General features: G+C 37.0%; 3 protein-coding genes and 1 long non-coding RNA gene across 4 annotated transcripts; 3 read left to right on the forward strand and 1 right to left on the reverse strand.

Annotated features, from left to right (window-relative positions):
- Window positions 1-355: 355 nt before the first annotated feature.
- Window positions 356-2,752, reverse strand: LOC136254544 (uncharacterized). The gene is made up of 3 exons (XR_010700547.1): window positions 2,663-2,752; window positions 710-824; window positions 356-592 (listed from the first exon to the last, which is right to left on the reverse strand). It is a non-coding gene; the product is annotated as an uncharacterized lncRNA (long non-coding RNA).
- An 8,812-nt stretch (window positions 2,753-11,564) lies between these two features.
- Window positions 11,565-12,900, forward strand: LOC136254545 (beta-1,3-galactosyltransferase 6-like). The gene has a single exon (XM_066047281.1). The coding sequence runs from the start codon at window positions 11,666-11,668 to the stop codon at window positions 12,821-12,823; it is 1,158 nt and encodes a 385-aa protein (XP_065903353.1). The 5' UTR covers window positions 11,565-11,665; the 3' UTR covers window positions 12,824-12,900.
- A 121-nt stretch (window positions 12,901-13,021) lies between these two features.
- Window positions 13,022-14,297, forward strand: LOC136254546 (beta-1,3-galactosyltransferase sqv-2-like). The gene has a single exon (XM_066047282.1). The coding sequence runs from the start codon at window positions 13,121-13,123 to the stop codon at window positions 14,168-14,170; it is 1,050 nt and encodes a 349-aa protein (XP_065903354.1). The 5' UTR covers window positions 13,022-13,120; the 3' UTR covers window positions 14,171-14,297.
- Window positions 14,298-21,763: 7,466 nt separating this feature from the next.
- On the forward strand, window positions 21,764-23,015 carry LOC136254547 (beta-1,3-galactosyltransferase sqv-2-like). The gene has a single exon (XM_066047284.1). It carries the CDS (start codon window positions 21,883-21,885, stop codon window positions 22,912-22,914), a length of 1,032 nt encoding a protein of 343 aa, XP_065903356.1. The 5' UTR covers window positions 21,764-21,882; the 3' UTR covers window positions 22,915-23,015.
- The last annotated feature ends 1,308 nt before the right edge of the window (window positions 23,016-24,323 follow it).

A 24,323-nucleotide genomic window follows, 5' to 3' on the forward strand; every position in this document is an offset into this window, starting at 1 on the left:
GCGTAAAATTTCATTGGTTATTTTATTCACGTGATATTGTGCGTGGACAACCAACCTGAAATAGACTGTAACTACACATGGACATAATTGATAGCAAAGACCATAGGGTATGGAGTAAGCACTAACTAAACTGATACACTTGCATAGATAATTTCAAGTGTATGAAGACTCTTGCTAATGGACGTGTGTGTGAGTGCGTGCATGCGTGTGGTACATGAAGCTGGGCACAAACACCAGGTCTCTTTATAGGGAAAACAAGAAAGCACCAGTTGCAGTACAAAGGCTGAGTCATCAGTAGATAACATGCATATCCCGTATACACTTGCCGTAAGCAGTATATTTTGTACAGACCAACTTTGTGGTTATTATCAAGACATTTCCTGTGTGGATCTAGAGAAACATTTAATGGAAAGTAATGCATTATTATATAATATGAAGTGTGAGCTGCTTATTTGTAACTTTTACATTTGATCACAATTAGGTTGAGGTCCAGCAGTTATGACATCAAGTCTGTGTTGTGTGTCATATGACTGGAACAGACTCTGGTAGTGTCCACTATTGACGCCTGACAACTCGATGTAGTCAAGTAAATCTGTGAAAATATTAGAATATAGATTAAGGGATTGGTCACATGTTACACAAGACCTATAGCTGGTGTGGACACAACTGCTGTACATGCATACGCACAAAGCAAAGTAGTCATGCCTACCTGGTGACCCAGAGCTGGACATCTGTAGAACTTTTCAGTATGTAATTATTACATACAAAAGACATCGTCCCTAGTTCCAAGTAGATGGTATTGTGGTTGTAAGTATAAAATCCATCTGCAACCATGAAATAAATAACATTATGCATCTACTATCTAGATATTTATAATGCTTGGCTTCCAAACAGCATATTATCTGAATCTGGTGGAGAATATTCCCTATGGCAAGGAGTTGCATTTTCAGAGGTATGATTTCATTAGTATAGGTCTGTATAGGGACATCTAAAACTGTACACTATAAAAAGGTTAAACGTTCAGTGTCCTTTATATGAAGGTCCTTTAAGAGAGGTTCCACTGTAGTTGCTTATAGAAATTCAGTTACAGTAACACCTCACTTACAAGTCATCTGTTTAATAAGACTACTTTGTATAGTAGCCACCTATTTCAATAATATCGAGAAATTCAATATTTTACTGATATTGATGTGTAAAAATGATACGAGATACACTGCAACAAGCATGAAGTATGATGTAACATCTTATCATCAATACTAGGTATTGACAAAATGCAATAAATCAGCATTCCTGGAATTAATAAGACAGACCGCAGTTGATCCAGTTGATATGGACTAGTTATGAGTTATTACAGATACATATTTCAATATTAGTAGTTATTGAGCCAAATTTTTTTTTGTTTTCAAAGATATCCCTCACCCCTACCTCCAAACACAGCTAATGTGTATGGGACATACTGCTCCATTGTTGAGGCTATAGTATATCCCTATCTGGCCCTATTAGTGAGGTTCATTCAATATATGCCAACTGTATTTAATTAAGGTAAAATCCAGTACTTCTAGCTAGCGTTTAATTTCTTCAATACTTCTTGCAAGAGCAATAATTGTTTATGGTGTTACAGTACCATATTATAGCATTACAACATACAGATAAGTTTGTAAAATTTACATAAATTTGTGCAAAAACATTAGGGAATGGAAATACAATCAGCTCCTAGCATACTTTAATCTTGGAGGATAGACAATATGTGACAAGCTGAGCAAAAACCCAACTTGTTTGCATTTTTCTCGAGCTTCATTTTATATGACTATTTTGTTGTCTAGAGGGAAAAACCAATGGGCTGTTAGTTTCAGCCTTATCTAGTAAGTACTTGTGGAGTTGTAGCAATAGATACCCAGAAGGGCAAGACAATCGAATTGTACAGAAATTGACTGGCGCTTGTTTAATCGATCATAAGTCTTGAGTGCAACAGGCTACAGAGTTGGGACTTGTGTCATTCTATTCACCATGAACTGAGGCATTCATCAAGGTACAGTTTTGGGCCTAATTAATACACCCATGCTATTAAGCAAGAAGGTTGTTCAAGCTTAGAAACAGTGATGATAAAGTTATGTTATACCGCAATGTAATCAAACGCACGTAACTCATGTTTGCTTTATGGCATGGAAACGAAACAAATTTATTCTTACTCTCAATGGCTGCTCCTCATCACAATGTTTTTTACTACACAATAAGCTGAGTAGTGTATGAATGCAAGTGTGTATGAGATTTGAACTGTACCAGATAATACAACCCAATGACAAAGAGAAAAAAGCAGTGTGGACACACAAGGCTACACACACCACAGAGACTGCTTAGGGCAATCGGAAGACTTCCAACTACCCGCATTTATGCATGTATCGGGCATGTATATAGCATGATATAACATTAAAGTGTGTATGTGCCATTGATGACCTTAGAGTCATTGCCTGCTCTATTATGCCAAACTCACAGACATTACAACACTTCTTTTAGCCAAGCCCCTAAGTTGATCACACCTGTAATTAGCCAAGGCAAATTGTTCTAATTAAACCATGACTATGAAAGGAGTAATTTCTGTCACAGTATTCAAAATAATGCACCCAGAGTAAAATACTGTGCAGTGTACAAAAAAGTAACGTACCTCACATCCTGAAAGTTGAATATATCTCCTCTCTTGTGTCTGTGTCCACGTGCACGTGCATCTAGTATTATCGATCTTTACAAGCGCACAGTAATCTCTGATTAATTATTTTTATAAAAGCGCCTATAGGCGCTTATGGACTCAACATGGGTAAACAAAAAGTTGAGTCCATAAGCACCTCATAAAAATAATTACGTATCTCTTGACATCATGAACAGCAAGAAGAATAGAAGTAAACCAGAGAAGCTGTCTAATAAGCGAGTTGACTGCCATTGTTTGAGGTATAATGTACGTGTGTACACTTGTATTACCAAGCACGGAAGTAGTCTCGCGAAGCCAGACCACTATTTCTCCCAACGGCGCTTATCGATTAGAGTGGTCTGGCTGCGCGAGACTAGCACGGAAGGTTAGCTACCAATGTTTTTCCTGTTTCTTGTCTACCCCTGGGAATACCGTACGCAAGGAAATTTTGACGTCAAAAAAATTTGACGAATTATTACGAATCGATTTAATTCGTCAAATTTAAATTCGTCAAATGTTTATAAGCGCCCTTAAAAGTACAGGTTTTGCCTACAATTTCTTGATTTTCGTCAACATTTTATTGGTCAAATCTGCTGAATTCGTCAAATTTTTTTGACGTCAAAATTTCCTTGTGTACGGTAGTATGAACAGAACATGGCTTGCAATTCCTACAAGTGAGGGCATGGAAATTGTTAGGTACAACATAGAGTATTGCCATTAGGCCATACAGGCAAACTTGATTCTTGTTTCTCAACCATGCCGGCATAGTGTCATTTTATATGTGTACACCTATCAATGCCAACCCCATACTGCTCAGTACAGGCAGCTGGGGTGGTGATCAGTTGGGGATTAAACAAAGCAAATACTACCTGCCGCTACCTGTAAACTGACATGGAACTATTGCAAAATGGAAAATTTATACCTGGCCGTGGCAGGATATTTTGTTGGTAAATCTCACCTACTGAGCCTGTACTGGGGTTAGATGATAGCTGCATTATTCATTGTTGAACAAAATGCTCACAAAGCACTGCAAAAGTGGGTTATCTACTATGCAGAAATTAGCCTTAAAGTATCGTTTACTTTTGTTGAGCTGGACATATATTTTTTCTGTGCTGCAAGGCCATGATCAAAATACATGTACATGTGATTAATAAAGTTTGAGGTGGGAGGATGAAGGTAATGCAGGCAGGAATGAGAACAATTAATCTGGCCTTATAGAGTGTACATTGATTTTGGGGTCATGCAACTTACCAGCTAAATGTGCTGTGCTGCCATGCTTTATTAGAATTGTGATTGGAGCTCTTGAAATGGCTAAGGTTTATGAACTAAGGGCAGTCTTGTAGTTAGAGAATGAGAAAGTCAACCAGGGTAGCAACCCACCCAGCTATAACATTAATGGGTACCTGTTGTAAACTGGAGAACCAAATGCCAACTGTCCATGTCTCTGAAGGTCCAGGTGGGACTTCGGTGCTCACACCTTCACCTGTAAGACATGGTACTGCCTCCTGCACATTACTAGTCCTGCCCCAGGAAGATCTGCTGGACTTGGTGCTTTGTGTGTGTGTGTGTGTGTGTGTTTGTACATACAAGGGCTGATTATAAGCACCTGAGCTGAAAAGGGTCTGCTACAAACATGGGTCCAAGTACATGAGTATACTTAAGTACGTATTTGAAAGTACTGGCTTACCATTTCTTGTGTAAGCTAAGTACTTGGATAATTAAAGTACTTATGTACCGTATAGTAAAAAACTTTGGTGGTAAAAAAGTGTAACGAAATCCCTCTGTTAAAAAATTTGGCGGAAAAAACTTTGGCGATTGAAATAATATTCGCCAAAGTTTTTACTGTACAGTATGTAAGGATAACAACAAGGTGTCAACTCATCAGTTAAGTAGTGTAGTAAGTGTATAGGTAGCTAGCGTTGTTGTAGCAGTACCGGCTTTTGTAGCTACTGATCTAATGACATGGTAGCAAAGGCACACTTCGCTATCTCTTGCGATGCAGGAAACGACCGTATTTACTTTTCCCGCAGTGACCTCCAATAGTAGAGGTTATCACGTATATCAAAGTATTTGACCAAATCCATCGCGAAACGATGAACTAGCTGACGTGCCGGGAAGCCGGTCGGATTTTCTATCACAAGGAGTGACAACAGTGGGACAAATTCCTAGGAACTTAGTAGGAAGATCTCCAAAGTCAGCTTGATCTTTATTGCGTAGTGGTACGAGCTGACCTTCATCTCAAGTTCTAGTTACTCAATGTGCTCATGTGATAATCTAAAATAATTGGCAAAAAAAACTTTGGCGAATTGAATGCTATTTGCCAAATTCGTCCAAAGTTTATTACCGCCAAAGTTTTTTACTATACGGTAAGTATTTTAAGTACTTTTTAAGTATTGTGTACTTTGCATGCATGCGTCTACTAGATTGAAAAACACTAAAAGAATATTCATGAAGTTGTACTTATACAGCAAATGACATGTAAGTTATGGGTACTAATTTACAATGTGGTAGGTTGTCATCATAATTTCCATGTTGAAATAGCCCGCTTCTTTATACACATGAAGGAGTACAGGAAAAGCACTGTACCTTATTTGTCAATTCATGATGAATAGATTAGTAGCTTGTTCAGTTCTGAGTTATGATTGATTCATTAAGCACCTGTAACATATTTGCCATATTGTTGCTGTACAAATTGTCAACTGTTCCTACTGTGTAGCGCTATAACTCAAAGACCCCTTATCTTACAAGGCTGAAACTTTGACTTCCACTCCTTTGTTACTAAAAATGTAATTCGAGAAATATGTGTGGTTCAGTGGGTCACATTCAGCTTGAAATGACAACTCCTTACATGTGCTTGTTGCCTTTTGAGTGGTGTAATCAACACTTCACATTTCCTGCTGGGTGTTGTCACAATTTGCCTATTGGAAGTGTACCAGACCCTTTTCAGCATGGGCACTTACAATCTCTAATCGATAATAAAACTTTGTACTGAAATAGTAGTGTGGCAGCAGGAGACTTTGTATGTGTGTCTTCAGTCATCAAGTATAATAATCCATGCCAATAGCATCACAAAAGAATGGTGCAATCTATGTAAATGTCATACTTCTGGTGTTTTTATTTCAGCCACTATTGTGGTCAAATTAGTCTAGTGTGATTATATTCCTGCTGCAATTTTAATATCACTGCTAATGAATAAAGTGCTCCCAGCTAAAAGGTGATTTAGGATGATACTGAGCATGACAGTTCAATTTATAAAGTGTCATTGTGTAACCATGCATGCATCAAGTTTCATACCTCAAGTTGCTGCAAAGATTTATAGATGTAATCCACACATCATGAAATTTGTCATTTATTGACCAGTGAAATAAAGGATATGCTGGTGCGAATACCAATACAGCACAATAAATTATCTGTTTTATCTGTGCAACAGGTAAGGTTTACAACTAACAATTAATCAGTAGGCACGCTTCAAAATCTACATATAAAAAAATACTGCATTTTGCTTCATGCATACTTACAAAATTCTTACTGATAAAGGAGCATCATGCAAAAAAAATCACACATCCCTAATAAGTGGGCGTAGCTCACAAAAGAAGTTGGCTTGCTGTCACTAACTATAGACTACAACTCATACGATAACAGTGCATTTATATAATCACATTGATTTTAACACCAAATGCAATACCAATCAATTAGTGGGTGTGGCTCCATGTATATAAGCCTGCAGGCAGTAACTGTCACAAACAAAGACAGCTGCCATCCCTATTGCAATATGACATAATATATTTATACAATAATTAATAATTTATTGAAGTCCAGCTTTGTTAAATAATTACAATACATAATATAGTCTTATCTTCTCAGCAGCAAACTACAGATTCATGCATACCTGCAGACTGCAATACACCTAATGATAATTGCCTGACTACGTATGCCTACAGACAGTAATAATCCCTACAGGTTTGTGTGGCTCACAAAAGAAGCTACTGTAGCACTAGACTATGACGCTTCTACATCACCAAATTTGTTAATTAATTTCATGCTTGTTCTACTTCGGGTTTGGGTCAGGCTCAAATATATATGTACATAAAGCAGATGATCAAACCAAGATGTGACCCAGTTGACCTGACCTGGTTTCAACACTATATATAGCTGGGTTGACTTTACAAATTGTCCTATTGCACCTGAACAAATATTGCATGCAACAAGAGTCTCAGTGGCGTAGTTCCATTATTGGTAATTTTAATGAAGAATATTTGGGTCAGCTATTTCCACAACCGACATCAAAAGTGAGGGAAAAAAACCTGGGTAGTGGTAAGAAAACGACATTGATTCTGCTTGAGTATTACGTCTCCTGCTTTGACTTCAATGAAGTTCTAGGCCACTCCAATAGATTCATGGTTTCCCATTTCCCACCTGCATGTTCAGTATGGCTATATTCATTATGCCGTTAACTGACTTTCATTCATCACTGATTACATGATTGTATAGCAGTATAATTATTAGCAATAATTCAGAGTCATAACCAATGTAGCTTTTACTCTTTTCATGCTCTTAGCTTATATTTTCTTGCCTTTGTTGTGTAGGTTGTACCATCAAACCTCTCTAATCCAACACTCAATGGGAGCCATAGGATTAAGGAGTATCAAGTCACCTCTGTAATCTGACATTGTACAATATCTAGAATTATGTTGCAATGGATTATACAGTAAAAAATAGAACATGCATGTTTTTTAACATTACAATTTACAAGTATTACAACTTATTGTTAACAAATTAAATGCTTTGGTTGCTTAAAAATTATTTTCTGTGATTGTTTTTAATGCTGCTATTATTGCTCGTTGGGTTACAAAGGTCGAAAACAATGTATTTCCAAATGTAAGGAATCAAATTTTGCATCAGATTGCAGAGTACAGAGGTGCATGAGGTTGTTTTCTATACAAGCATTAATAATAATAAAAGTGTTACATTTTGATCGAATTAGAGAGGATTCTGGTGTTGGATTTGACTGTATACTTTTAAAACTTAGTAGCAATGGCTACTGATCCGCTCGCATGCATTTTTAGAAATGGGAAAAAAATGGAGTGGCCTTATAGAACATATCAATGTATTGTGGTATATGGATATTAGGAATGTGGTGGATTTCAAAAGCTGACATTCCATGAATCAAATATGTTGTAGCTAACTGCCAGGTTTTAATAACTAAATGATCATTTAGCATATTCTAGAAAGGAGAAGGGGCTCTACACTTCTGTAAAAGTAACAAACACCTATTTTGTTTGCATTCCACTTTGTATCATGTGATATATCTCTGTACCACATGAGACAATATACAGTACCCATACAACCAATTACTACACCATTGCAACTCCAGCATACATAGTAGTGTGATTTATATTGCTACTGTATTCGTGAAATTAAGGTGTACCATGCTACAATTGAAGTACATCAGTAGTCATACTAGCTCCTACTTTTCATAACTACAGGTGATAAAGTACATGCACGTGTACAAGTGTATAAGTCTGTGAATGTGGCTACTGTTTGTAATTGCTTTATTATACTGTAGGTACTTGTTGTGTTTTAGTGAAAGTACAGCTGTGTGGTTTTGAGGAAACACTGAACACAAAATACATGGCTATAGTAGCTATAGCTGACTACATGCTAAATGCAGTTAAATGATTTCATACCATTATCTACCCACCTACAAATTTAGGCCACTCCCTGGGTTGATCCCTATAGGGTTTATTGACTAACTAGGTAATGAGTATGTATGTACACGTATGTATATGCAACGTAAACATACAGTAATGTTGCGTATACTGCATGTATGCGTGTACGTAATGTCAAGAATGACTGGGTTTTCCCGAACTATGGCTTACTTCATTCTTTCTAATAATTGTTGTTAATTGATGTTACAAAGCCACTGCCATAGTTTTCAATACTCTCACTATTCTTTAACATAATTATACATAAATTGTATGAGCAGAATAATTACAATAGTTGTTTTGTTTGTTCTTACTAATGCACAGGGGCGTAGGGAGGGGGGTTCAGGAACCCCCCCTGTAAAATTTAGACTACTGCAAGCAGGATTCTAACACACCATTTAGTGTGGCAGGACAAAATGAGTGAGTTAATAAACTTACATTCATCTCTCAGGGAAGGATTTACAGAGGTAACATGAGCCCTCTTCAAAACTTATTAAAAAGATCGATAATACTCTAATAGAGCAGTCAGGTATATACTCTAATAGAGCAGTCAGGCATACTCTAATAGAACATGCATGTAAATATCCATGTCCATATGAAGTTTTTCAGACATTCCAACATTAAATGCAAAACTTAGCATGACCTTATACTGCTATAGCTTTGGTGTGCAGTGTTTAAATGTATAGAGCTCCAGTAATTTATCACTTTTGTTATGCAAAATTAATTCATGCTATGCATATTTGTATAGTTATATTGTTTTGATTGTCATTTGTATCAGTGGATTCATGGCTCCTATACCACAGTGAGATATAACCATCACTTACAGATTACTATATGTGTTTCTATGTGTTATGCTGTCTGTTTCCACTAGGTGACTTTATCTAGTACTACCTTCATCCCTGGGGCACTTATAATTAATGTACTTTTTGCATAAAATATAGTAATTTGCTGAGCTTTGATTTATTAAAATATTGAAAGTCTCTCAGCGGCTGGGGGCTGCGCCCCCAGACCCCTGCTTCTAGTAACTCAATGCTGGTGCTGGAACCCCCCTTCAAAAATCCTGGCTACGCCCCTGAATGCAGGTAGCCATAGTATCTTTATTCAATGTCTGGTCAGACTGATTATCACTCCAATTACAGCTGCGTACATCATTCGAAGAACATTGTCATCATGAGGAAAGAGTTTTCATTCTAAAGACATGACAAAAATGTGTTTGTGGTGTATTTAATGGTAAAAATTACTTTAATTAATTTAAACAGATATTTTATTGAAAATAATCATGACTAAAAGTGTTACACATACAGGAGTTCTCTAACTTATTTAGATCCTTTATGTAGTTGTTGTACCTTAACACTGTTGACAACAGAGAAATGTATTGTTAATTAGTAGAAACAAGCCATCACTCTACTGGTAACAGTTACAGGTTTAAGATTAGTTTATGCATTGCCAGCGCTACTAATGCAGGTATGCGTAATAAACATGAAAAGGGTCTAAGTAACTTAGATACCTCCAAAATTCACCAAATCCACCACAAAAAGGTCTAAGTACTGTTATGTTGGTCTCATGAAAAACTACTGTGTTGACCGGTAATGATCATGCAGCCTTCCAAAATGAAGAGACAAACAATAGCAATGATACTACTGGTACACATTTGCTTTGCTTGGAATGATCATGGCACAGCCAAGTAAATAACGGAAAACACATTAATAACACTTAGCTGGTGAACAGGGAATGTGTTTCAAGTTCAGCACATCCCAGTCTAGTCCCATCCTCAATTATCCTTACAGTCTTGTCTACAGGCAATCAGACTTTTATGGAATGAATGAAACAATCTATTTTATCAGCTGCAGCATTGCCATTACCAAGAAGTGATGATTGGCTTGAAGTGAATGAAGCATTCAACTGTGTTTGAAATTCAACTGTTGGACAAACAGACTAAACTGATACAATTCCTTATAAGCAGAAAATTATAGTAAGGCCATGGACCAGGGTTAAGACTACCTGTCTAATTTTCCTTTACATTATATGGGACACAGGCCTTTTGCATAACACATAATGCTGGCACTCAGTAATATGTAAGTACATGATTGTATCAGGAGCTTTATAAGTACTGCTAGGTACTTTTGTGTTTATAAACCCCTTGTTGTACTACTCAGTGTTTGCATAAAAAGGTAGCCAGACTATGTATCTACACATTCCCAATTATGATAAGGGACGTTACATGAGTTGGTTAGTTGTACAAAATTACATATATTAGGCTACAGTACGACTCTTCTGAAACTTCAAAGTCAAGTTTGGCTATATTAAAACTCTTTGATAAACTCTAAACATAACCAGATGTATCTGTTTAGTTGCATAACCCCCAAATCGATGCACATGCACTCTATAAGTCCAGGCAAACTTGGTTAATTGTTTCTCATTCCTGCCTTCATCCTCCCGCCTCAAATTTTATTAATCATATGCACACATAGTTTGATCCAGAGAAGACTGGCCCTACATCACAGAAAATATCAGCTCAACAAAAGTAAACAATAGCTTTAAGAAGGCTATTATAGTGAATAACCTGCTTTTGCATTGCTTTGTGAGCATTTTGTTCAACAATGAATAATGCACCTATCATCTATCCCCAGTACAGGCTTGGTAGGTGAGATTTACCAAAATATCCTGCCACGGCCAGGTATAAATTTTCCATTTTGCAATGGTTCCATGTCAGTTTACAGGTAGCGGCAGTATTCCAGCAGGTAGTATTTGCTTTGTTAAATCCCCAACTGATCACCACCCCAGCTGCCTGTACTGAGGTGTACACATATAAAATGACCTTCCTCCCACTATGCCAGCATGGTTGAGAAACACTGAAGTATCAAGTTTGCCTGTATGGCCTAATGGCAGTACACTATGTTGTACCTAACAATTTCCATGCCCTCACTTGTAGCCATGTTCTGTTCATACTATTCCCAGGTAGACAAGAAACAGGACTCAAAACATTGGTAGTTAATTTTCAGTACTTGGTCATACAAAGTGCATTATACCTCAAACAATGGCAATCAACTCGGCTTATTAGACAGCTTCTCTGGTTTACTTCTGTTCTTCCTGCTGTTCATGATGTCACGAAATCTCGCACGAAATCCCTCATCATTGCCTCATACACGTAATTATTTTTATGAGGCGCTTATGGACTCAACTTGGGTGAACAAAACGATAGCCTTGTTAATTAGTGGGCGTGATTAATTGCCATAAGCAACATTGATGCTGTTGTTCGACACGGAAAGGGATAACAATGTTGACTCGTCTCGGTATATTTATTATCACTGTTCAAATCATTGTTATCTGCGTGACATTTTTCATGATATATTCAACCCGCTCTGGACAACACCAGGAAGTTGTAAATGTGTTAGTGAACCTACGACCACTTCGTAGAAATGTGAGACCGTCACCCGAATTGTCACCTTCATCTGTGTCTCCATCGAATTCCACAAATGTTCAGTACTCTATTATTACTTCACGATTCACTCCACCGACTGTACCTCGGATTAGTGTGCGTAAACTGCCAAGTAAACTGCCGACCTGGCGTATGCATAAACCATCACTGACGATCAAACGGAGACCATTGCCTGAGCCATTTCCTGAGCCATTGCCCGTGCATACAACTCGTGATCAGTCAATAGAATCGAGAATTGTCAATCGTCGTTACAATACGTTTTTGTTGATAATGATCCCAATTGTGCCATCATACTTTACCAACCGAGAACTGATTCGTAACACCTGGTACAAAGGCTTCAATGATAGTGAAGACGTGATGTTGAGGTTTGCGATGGGGACTGAGGATATTAACAGTAATTTGTCTACACTGTTAACAAGGGAAAATGACATTTACAAAGATATGATCTTTTTTGAAAACTTTAAGGAGAACAAATCAGCCTTAACCAACAAGACACTGCTGCTGATAACATGGGCACATGAAAATGTCAATTTCACGTACTTTCTGAAATGTGACGACGATACGTTTGTGTTTGTGAAAAGGACAATAGCAGAACTATTGCGTAGACCAACTACGACAAGATTGTATTATGGCAAAATTCAAAAAGGAAGACCAAAGAAGAAAAACTCTCCATGGCAAGATCCAGGATGGAACTTAGGTGACACCTATTTGCCCTATGCACTTGGTGGTGCATACATAATATCATCAGATTTAATTGGTCTTGTTGCTGAAGGAAGTGAATACCTCCAGTGGCATCCTAATGAAGATACTGCAGTTGGCTCTTGGCTTGCTCCATACAAGTACGAGAGAAGAGATAATGAAAAAATATGTATGTTTCTTGACGAAGACACCAAAAGTAAACGGTGTCCTGAAGACCAAATAATACATTTGTTTTACGGTTTGTCAAAAGATGATTTAAAGCAACGCTTTTTAAATCTTACTGAACAGTTGACATAGGTGGCCAGAGAGATATTTAATGTATGCATTTTTTTATTTGCAAGAGTCTATCATTGAATTTTTAGCACACCAATGTACATTTGAGGAAGATCATTGATAAAACACGATCATGCTATTTTTGTACTAACCATGCAACACTAACATGCTGTGATTATGTTTTAAGGCTCCTGAGTCCTTAGGGTCGCAAAAAAAAAATTTAATGGGCGTAAACGAGAACAGGTCACGTGATTATCAAATGAAAGGTGTGATGAGAGGACAACCACGAGGACAACAGAATCATGCTGACTTGTGTTCAGGATGGTTACTAGTACTAGATTGACTGGGTTAGTTTTCATCGTTCAAGTACTGTTTATCGGATTACTCTACGTCATGTTGGTTTCGCAACCTTCAAACATTTCGTCAAGTCGATTCAGTCGGAGCGACTCAAACTCGGACTCCAAGTATTTGGCAATGACCAACTCTCCATCATTTCCGAATTCAAGCATCACTGTGAATCTGACTGTACCTCTGAATGATACAAGAACAGAAGAGAATGCTACAACTTTAGAGACTTATGAAGAAGAAAACTCGAGTGACAAACCTACGACCTTCTTGCTTATAATGGTAAGCATACAGCCAGAAGGGTTCAGTGCTCGTGAGTGTATACGAAACACTTGGTATCGTGGATTTAATGACAGTGAAAATGTAATGATGAGATTTGTAATTGGAACCAAAGGGGTGACTAACTCTACTGTAACACTACGCCTACTGAAGAAAGAAAATGACATTTATGGGGATATAGCCTTTCTAGAAAATGTCAAAGACCATTGGATTACTTCAACAAACAAGACACTTTCCATGTTTATTTGGGCACATGACAATGTCAACTTCACGTACATGATGAAAACTGAAGAGAGTACATTTGTATACGTGAAGAATATGATTGATGAATTGAGAAAGCGGCCAAAGCACACCAGACTGTATTATGGTAAAATACAATTCAAAAGACGACCCATCCGTAGAGGTTCAGAATGGGCCGATCCTCACTGGGACCTTGCACCAACATACCTACCATTTGCACTTGGTGGAGGGTATATATTATCGGCAGATCTTATAACATTACTGGTACACAGAAGACAATACTTGGCATATCATCCTAACGAAGATACAGCTGTAGCATCATGGATTGCTGCTTATCGTTTTGAAAGGAGAAATGATAAATTAATGTGTGTTACTCCGTTTGGTAAGAGCAAGACATTGGAAGGAAAGTGTGAGAACAGTGTTATAGCACGATTTTGTTACGGACTGACTGGAGCAGATTTACAGAAATGGTTTAAAATACTCTATGAAGCTACCATTAACAGCTAGTTACAAATGCCAAATAGATCTATAAATGTGTATGCAACTTTACAGGTACCTGTACAAATAACATGTGTGCATGCTTTATATAGTTTATGTGAGTGCACTTCTGGAGTTGTATTCCAGCAAACTATGATTGTATCAGTGTGGTTATTTGGTGTTTACATGTTCATGTGTGTAAAATGAGCCACTATAAGTATATGTACAAGTAAATATAGCTACATTTGTGCTACTGTGTGTTACATTTAAAGGTAGCAGTAGCCTTTATGGAAATGCTGTATTTATACATTTAGCCAAATGTATATGCTTGTCCTGCTAAGAATTGAGACTTGTAAGGGTGTGCGGCTTTAGGTACTTCTGTGTTCCTGGTAAGGGTCACATTTAAACTATATAAGAGCTGCAAGATGAAAAACAAGGTTCCTGTGCTTTTCACTGCTGTGCTCTTGATTGTGATAGACCTAATAACAAAAGGACTTAAAGTTTACACAGGATGTTTATACCTAAACTGTGCTTTTGCTCACAAGGTCTCCTGATGACCACTTCAGATAGGTAATTGTGATCAAAATGAAAGATTGGTATATTTATATAAACTCGTGGTTTACTAGTATATGAAAGTGTTTGATTTGTGGTGGATTTTTAGTACATTTGCTCACATCAAAACACTACCTCTTGATGGTAATAGAAGTCATTAATGAATTAGGTGTATAAATATTGGTGTAAGAAGTATATGGTCTTCCATTAACCATCAGTGCACCCATGTTATGTCATGTATGTACCCAATAATCAATTTTTGTAATTTGTGAAGTTTAAGAAAATGAACCACACCTGAGAGTGCTCAGTCATAACAACTGTTATCATTTACCATATTGGAATAGTGCCAATTTTCTTTTTATATTAGCATGGAAACTTATTGTGTTACCACTATTACCACTACAAAGTGTTGACATCTTGGTAACACTATTAATTAGTGTGTAAAATGTTTTGGTGTCTATTAAGAAGTGTTTCGAGTTGGTAAAAATGGTACAAAAGCTTGATTGTTAGAGCACTCTTGATGACATCAGAAATGAAAAATGCACTTTTTCAATGCCCAGTTGCTAAAGTACATGTACAGCCAAGCAACTATTGTTGCTCTTTTTAGTAATTAGTTAACTTGATTCAGTAGGATTAATGCTAAAGGTTATGCAAGAATGGAACACTACATGAATCAGCGCTGGGAGTGCACGAGATCAAGATACTCTAATAGAGCAGTCACCTAACTACTCTAATAGAACATCCAGCAAAAACATAAGTTGCAATTGGTTCTGCTAGGTGCGTATTGTCAGCAATAGGCTGCAATACTAAAACTATAAACTGTACCTTAGTGTGTGAATTGCACTAGTATTCAAAGAATGCTATGCATTCCTACACAAGAAAATTTTGAACCTTGAATGCTTTGAGATTGAATCTGAGAGCATTATATTTCTTTGTTAAATATGCTCCTGAATTGGATACTCTTATAATTATTTTTATGGTAATGACTACTATGTAAAGCAAGTTCATTCATTCTATAAAATCATTAAACATTGATTGAGATGATGAAATAATGGTGAAAACTTATAATAATGACCAAATTTAGGTGGTGAGCAATGAAGGTGGGGTTTGTAAAACATAAAATTAACTATAAGTGGCCTAATGAACAATTCATTTCTTCTGAGTATGGTGACTAATACAGCTGTAGTTTGAAGTGAAAACTACAATGATACAGTTGTAGAGACTCATGAAGTAGAATCTGCCTCACTCGAGTGACAAACCAATTCTTACTTATAATGGTAAGCATACAGCCAGAAGGGTTCAGTGCTTGTGAGTGCATACAAAGCACTTGGTATTGTAGATTTTGTGACAGTAAAGATGTAATGATGAAATTTGTAATGGGATGACAAACTATAGTGTATCACTACACCTAAAGAAAGTTATGGGAATATAGCCCCTCTAGAAAACATCAAGGATTACCTCAACAAACAAAACTCTTTCCATGTTTATTTGGGCACATGACAATGTCAACGTCACATGAATGATGAAAACTGATTTATATATATGAAGAATATGATTTGATGAATTAAGAAAGCGACCAAAACACACCGGGCTGTACTATGGTGAAATACAATTCAAAAGATGACCCATCCGTAAAGGGTCTCCATGGGCTGACCCAGACTGGGACCTACGTACCGTTTGCACTTGGTGGAGGATATATATTATCGGCAGATCTTATAACATTACTGGTACATAGAAGACAATACTTGGCATATCATCCTAACGAAGATACAGCTGTAGCATCATGGATCGCTGCTTATAGTTATGAAAGGAGAAATGATAAATTAATGTGTGTTACTCCATTTGGTAAAAGCAAGACACTTGAAGGAAAATGTGAGAGCAGTGTTATAACACGATTTTGTTACGGACTGACTGGAGCAGATTTACAGAAATGGCTTAAAACACTCTACGAAGCCACTATCTGACGAATTAGTTAAATTTGTCAACTGACTCAACTCTTAATTTGTCAAACGTCCATATCCGAAATCATGAGTGGTACATTGAATATTATATATCACATACACAGCGAGAGTAACTGATCTTTTATCATGTAGTCTTTACACCGGTATGAGGAGTTTTATGTTCAATTAGGAATCATAGAAAAAAAATTGTGAAACAAGGGCGGTGGTTGCCTACACCTGAAGGTATACTAGTGGACATTAAATCCCTGCTTCATTTAATAATTAGGGATTGAGTGTCCATTAGTATACCTTCAGGTGTAGGAATACTTCCTTGATCACTACTTTTTTCTATGATTCGGACCTAATCGAATTTAAATTCTTTATTTTTCTTTATACTTATTTGTTTACTTTTTCATAACATTATTATGACTGGTGAACCCACATTAGAGGAAGGAATGGCGCTAGGCTCATTTCTTTCATCTGAACACGTGTCCAAACTATCAATTACTGAATTAGCGAAGTGGCCATTATATATTTGTTTCATCTATGTTACAATCAAAGAGGAGAAGGACCTCTGCAATCAATTTATGCAGTCATGAAAACTTGGATAAAGCATTGGAAAGCCATCACGTGGCGCTACTGCGAATCAACACCTCACGCTGTCAGCAAAGATAAATGGGACACAAAGGAGGGCACAGGTATCGGTAAGTCCACAAAGCATGCATTGTACATACTGTGGTATGTCAAAAGGCACCTGTTGGGCTGAAGCGACATTGAACAGTGAAAAATCAAGCCCATATCATCCTTAGCCGTTGTCGAGTTATGTTTGTCTGAAGCCATTAGTCAGTCAGGCAGTCAAGCAGTAGAAAATTCTGCTAACTATTTTTTTTTTAAATTTCGTAGCAACTTCTTGGAAGGATTTCAGGTCATACTGAAGGCACTATTGGGCTTGATTATACCTAACCAATGCTGCCAAGGTGCCATGAAGGTATTGTGAGGTTGGTTTTAGGGTGATATTTTTTTTTGCCAGAAAAGTCTAAACCTTCATGATCCCTAATACACAGTACTACTGTACTGTATGATATCGGATCAGTGAGAGGTGTTATACTGTATATGCATGCTTGCAGTGTACATGTCCACTGTGGATAATCTCCCTTATTAGCTATACACATTTCTGTAAAGGCTGCTACTTTAAACTATCATAAATGCAGACATATGCACATGCACATACATACTTGCATGCAAAAACTTATGATACTTTATAATTACTTGTTGAATTAATCATTAAAGCAAAACTAAAATCCATTATATCACATGACCGAAAATTCTGATGAAAGGAAAAGATGATGAATCTACATGCACTTCACTAGCTTAAATTTGACGAATTAAATGTTGACGAAACTCAAGAAATTATAGATGTAAACATGTAGTATAAAAGCACTAGTAGATATTCTGAATGTTCAATTAGAGTGTTTCAAGAAAACTGGCTAGAATGTTTAGTGATGTGGGAAAGCATTATGTTGAAATAGACTTCAGTTCAGACTCCAGTCCAGTGTTTCCCTGTTTAACATGTGCTTATAATTATTCATAATTGACAAGATAATTGTCTATTTAGCAGAGTATGGTTTATTTGATTTGTGGTTGGTTATGATTCACTGTAGACAGGACTTGAACTCTTTGCAACAACTTAATTGGAATTATACACATGCAGGTACATCTGATTAATAGCTACTTTGTAGCTATTACTCCAGTCATCTATCCAGGCATTACTTTTCTCATCAACCTGCATTTAGTGTTATAATTTTTGGAATTTGTAAGATGAAAGATATTTATGGTAGCACAGTACTGTAGGTACCAGCTTATACATGTCGTCTAATTATTTCATAAGATGGTTTTATTCCATTAAAAGCCAAGGCATTTGTGTACTGCATGCTTTTAGATTAGTTTTTGTAGAGTGTACAACAAAGAACTGTGTACATACTAATTTTTGAGGTACGTAGCAATGAATTTCAGGATTTTTGCGGTTTATATTTGAGGATCAGTTGTCATTCACTGAGGTTACCTATTAGAAAGCATAGAGCTAACCCTGACAATTGTTAATTTTCGAGGATGAAAATTTCATGGACAGCCAAGCAAATGTGAAATCTGTGAAAATTATGTACCTCGAAAATTTGTACGTATATGGTATTTAAATGACCCATTCACTGTTTTATACTTTCTTTAGCCAGAACTAGGTATTATTATTTAGTTTGTAACATTCATGTTTACCCAACTCACTTCACTGTTCTTGCTAAGGAATGTACAATGTTAGCTCACGAAACTTTTGTACAGTGCACCATAAAGAAAAGCTCTGCACAACATATTGTAAGAAAAATGACATCCCCTTCAATGTATGCAAAACATTGGCTGACACAACATTCAGGTATTAATACCATATATTAATTTATATGCATGGTGTGCACAGACTGCTGGCATTTTTTTTCAAAAAAAATCTAGATAGTATATATGGCCAGCTGTGAACATGCACATGGCTGCTATATGCCCAACAGGCTATATATAGGGTTACAAAAAGTCATTAATGAAGTAGGTGTGTATATATAAATATTGGCATAACTTTTATGGTCTTCCATTCACCAGTAACCACTATCATTTACCAAAATAGAATAGTAGCTATTTCAGCGTAGTTTTAGTCTTGTTACTTATGTATTTAACTATGTAGCTGATGTTGTTATTGTGTGTAGCACTATTACCACTACAAAGTGTTTACCACTACAAAGTGTTAACACCGACACATATTAATTATAGTTTGTTTTTGACACTCTATATGTGTGAGTGAGTATTTGACCATTGGCCTGGTAATTACAAGTTATGTGCTAATTTTGATGGCTAAGTTGCCGTTGTTTCCTCAAGCAAGATATATAGTGAGACTTTGAGGGCCTTAATTATCTGTAAGACATCATAATATTATGTGGTACATCCCCCTGTCTGCTTTAAACTATAGAGCCAGAGTGGTGCACATGCAGCTAGCTCTAGTTGAGTATACACATCCTGGGTGGTTGTCATGCACATATTATACATTTGTGCCTTTGCTGTATGTAGACTATATCATGTGTGGTATGTATACTCACAGTGTATGGAGGAACCTTTCTACAATGGACACCAGAATTTTAAACCTATATAATATAATTATATGCTGTATAGAGGTTTTGAGGTAATAATGCATGGAGTCAGAGGCCTTTTTCCCTGGTGCAATTATGTGAAATATCCTTAATTGTGGATGTATGCAGGTAATGGTAAAAAAGGTAAGACAACTATATGGCTAGGTATTTATCTATGCAATGATTCTGTTTCATTAAGCAGGTATAAGTGCATAGTTTGTGGCCAAATATAGAATCACTGCATATATAAATACAGCCTATAGTCATATGGTTATCTCCATTGGATGAACTTGTGTGTAATCGTAATTCCTATAAAGTCTATAATATGCATGCCATCTCGACGAGCTCCATGTGACATGCATGCAGTGTAGAGTCAGTAGACAACACATTCCAATCAAATGAATAACAGTTACTGATATGACAGTGGTTGTATTCCTTGCCACAAACAGTAAAAACCATGCAAATTAAAAACTGTCTGTATAGCATGCACTGTATGAAATGCACAGCAGTCAATATATAAATAGATCTATAGTCATTTTGTCAGTAAAAGCACTGTGTTTAATTTACACTGCTACTTGACCAACATTATAGTATGACTTTGCATTATAAGGATAGTAATTAATCACCATCATGCACCATATGATTAAATATCATGATGATATGATATAGCTATTTGTGTTCTTGCAAATGGCGTCCTATACGTACATGCATGGTGTACATTCGATCATGTAACTATTTTGTTATGGTGGATATATATGTGTGCATACGTGCGTGCGTGTGTGTGTAGCTAATATTTTATATGAATTGACCACTTCATATTAAATAGCTATATAGAGCTAGAGTGTGTGTGAGTGTGCGTGCGTGCATGCGTGGGTGGGTGTGTGCGTGCGTGTGTGTGTGTGTGTGTGGGTGTGTGCGTGCGTGTGTGTGTGTGTGGGTGTGTGTGTGTGTGTGTGTGTGCGTGCGTGCGTGCGTGTGTGTGTGTGTGTGTGTGTGTGTGTGTGTGTGTGTGTGTGTGTGTGTGTGTGTGTGTGTGTGTGTGTGTGTGTGTGTGTGTGTGTGTGTGTGTGTGTGTGTGTGTGTGTGTGTGTGTGTGTGTGTGTGTGTGTGTGTGTGTGTGTGTGTGTGTAATAGTATATATCGTGGGTCCAATGAATTTACCTGCATGATATGTACATGTACACCTCAGTAAGTTCTACATGACTGTAAGCCTGAGACCACAAGCTGCTAATTCATGGACTTCTTCAAAGATATAGATACACTGCAAAATGGTGCTAGAATTTGTTACCATTTAAAGTGTACAAATTAAGGTACAAAACTACATGGCATATATGGTATGCATAATAAGGCTCTCCCATTTGAATGTCACATGTTAAGTCAACACACCAACTATGGATATGCATAGTACTCTACAAAGAAATTTACACTGTAAAGTGTCCACAGGACACCAAAATGTCCCAATACAGACACCAATGGTAACAATGGATTGGAGTCTGTATTGGACCAATTTTGGTGACACACTCCGGTTTTTACGGTGTCTCCTGATGATCGTGTGGTTCTCCTCCAAGGAGATTGATATCTAACCAAGATATTATGAATGGTGTCAACTTTGGCAATTAAATCCATGAATTTTATTCAAGTGTTCTTCATAAGTATTTACTGGGTCGCCACCGGATTCCTCTTATATCCATTGTACTTTGTGTTTTGTTCTGTATATAAATCTATAGCTATTTTGCAACTGTGTAGTTTCTTGTGCTTTTTATGTACATTTTATGTGTCAGTATTTAATTTATGTGTGGGGAACACACTTGCAGGCACTTCTGTGTACCCAGGTCTTGTATTCGGTCTGAAAAAAAATACTGAGTCAAGTTGTGGCATGATTAGTAATTACTGGTCAATCAATAATAGCTATATGAGCAAGTCTTGCCCCTACAATGCACGCCCATTGTTTACGGTGCCATATAAAATGAGGGGCATACGTGGTCAAACTCACGTGATCAACAAAAATATGACAGATGTCAACAACGGATACAAATCGCAGGAGAAGCGGGTCGGAGAGAAGTGAGGGCTATGTCAACCTGTATTATTGAGGATGATTAATAGATTGACTGGATTAGTTTTTATCGTTCAGATATTGTTTATCGGATTAATCTACGTTATGTTGAACTCGCAACCTACGAAAACTTCATTGGGGCGGGATGAGTTCTTCGAGGTTAACAATTCATTTCTTCCCAGTCTGGTGACTTTAAATACGACTGTGGTCCCGACTGTAGTTCGAAGTGATACAGAAACAAGCAACGATACAGTTGTAGAAGCTTATGAAGATGAATCTGTCTCGCTCTCCAGTGACTCAAGTGATAAACCTACGACCTTCTTGCTTATAATGGTAAGTATGCAGCCAGAACGGTTCAGTGCTCGTCAGTGTATACGAAACACTTGGTATCGTGGATTTAGTGACAGCGAAGATGTGATGATGAGATTTGTAATTGGAACCAAAGGGTTAACAAACCCTGTAACACTACGTCTACAGAATGAATTTGACACCTATGGGGATATAGCTTTGTTGGAACACACCGAGGACAGTTCAGTGACCTCAACAAACAAGACACTTTCTATCTTTATTTGGGCACATGACAATGTCAACTTCACGTACATGATGAAAACTGAAGAGAGTACATTTATATATGTGAAGAATATGATTGATGAATTAAGAAAGCGGCCAAAACACACTGGGCTGTACTATGGTAAAATACAATTCAAAAGACGACCCATCCGTAAAGGGTCTCCATGGGCTGACCCAGACTGGGACCTTGCAAAATATTACTTACCGTTTGCACTTGGTGGAGGGTATATATTATCGACAGATCTTATAACATTACTGGTACATAGAAGACAATACTTGGCGTACCATCCTAACGAAGATACAGCTGTAGCATCATGGATTGCTGCTTATCGTTATGAAAGGAGAAATGATAAATTAATGTGTGTTACTCCATTTGGTAGGAGCAAGACACTTGAAGGAAAGTGTGAGAGCAGAGTTATAGCACGATTTTGTTATGGACTGACTGGAGCAGATTTACAGAAATGGTTTAAAACACTCTATGAAGCTACCATTAACAGCTAAGTACAGATGACATATTCATTTTGAAAATGTATATTAGAATGTTTTATAAAGGTTTATATTGTGAGTTATGTGAACTATTTAAATGTGAACTTTTATTTTGATTTATTGATTGTTTCAGGTATAGTACGTGAGTGTGTGTTTATGGTACCCACTACCCTGCAACAAGGTATTGACACAGAATAGCTTAATACATTATTTTTCTGTTGGGACTTATTAATATTACGGTTTCATTTACTATATTAACAGGTTGGTACATGTGGACTGGGGATCTAACCTTTTTCAATGTTTAAACATTCTATATTTCCAGAGTTCAAAATAACTGTTGGTCATTTTCAGTACAATTTAGGCAAACTGCCATGTGAAACTGACTTTGAGTGGCCACATTTACTATAACGGTGTTTAGTAAAGGACTTGACAATTTGAAAAATGGCCAATCAGTTTTTTATTTTAAACTCTACTTGTACTAGACACCTTAATTTGTATCGTTTTAATTTGTAGAAGTCACAGTCACAGTCTTGCATAACCAAACCACTCTGTCTCTGTCATGGTTCCTTGCACAATGCCTAGAAATTATAAGGGTCTACTCTAAACAGGTCTGGACTGCTAACTATAGACCACTCATTCTTCATACCTCCAGCAACTGGTGAGGTCTCCACTGATGTAAATTGTATAAACATACAGTATAATTATATGAAATTCAAAGAAAATTTGGATCTGGTCCCAGATGCACTGTTTAGTAGCATAATACATAGTGTTTACACTAAAACTATTGCTAACCATAAATTTCCCTTTTTTTCAAATTATCTCAATGCAAATTTATCATTAATTTGGTTGAAACAAAGGTATTGTGGTCCAAGGTGGTTTTGTTTGGGTTAAAGTGGTTATGAAGTGCTAATTTTTTTCTTCTATATATAGACACCTGTTCAGACAACTGTCTAGGGTTCTGACATCTTTTTCTCTATTTCTATGGCATAATTGAAAACATTCCTGAGCATCCAGTCATAACATGTTATCAGGGGATTTCCCTGGGTCCAGTACGTGGTTGTATAACAGTGTGGCAATACAGCAGTACATGTCTTAGTTACTGCAAGTTGATGTTGTGAGTAGCTCAAGCAAGACACACTAGCTGTAAGCACAAATTACCCACAACTACTGTCCACTAGTACAGGATACCGGTGGACCATCAGTGCTGCTTCAGCAACACTGTAAAGTTTTAATAAAATGCCTTATCGGAAATCTTAAACTTCCTGTGTTTTTGTCTTTTAGCTCAAAACTTTTATAGTGTTTGAGGACACAAATTCACTCAGACATACCATAAAGGTGGAAAATTATGATCTATATAGTAGTACTCTAAGTATTGTCATGAAGCCAGGTGTGTAAGTTCTTGAATGCTAATTCTGCTAATTCTG

Source organism: Dysidea avara, chromosome 4 (genome assembly GCF_963678975.1).
Source record: "Dysidea avara chromosome 4, odDysAvar1.4, whole genome shotgun sequence".
Taxonomy (NCBI): Eukaryota; Metazoa; Porifera; class Demospongiae; order Dictyoceratida; family Dysideidae; genus Dysidea; species Dysidea avara.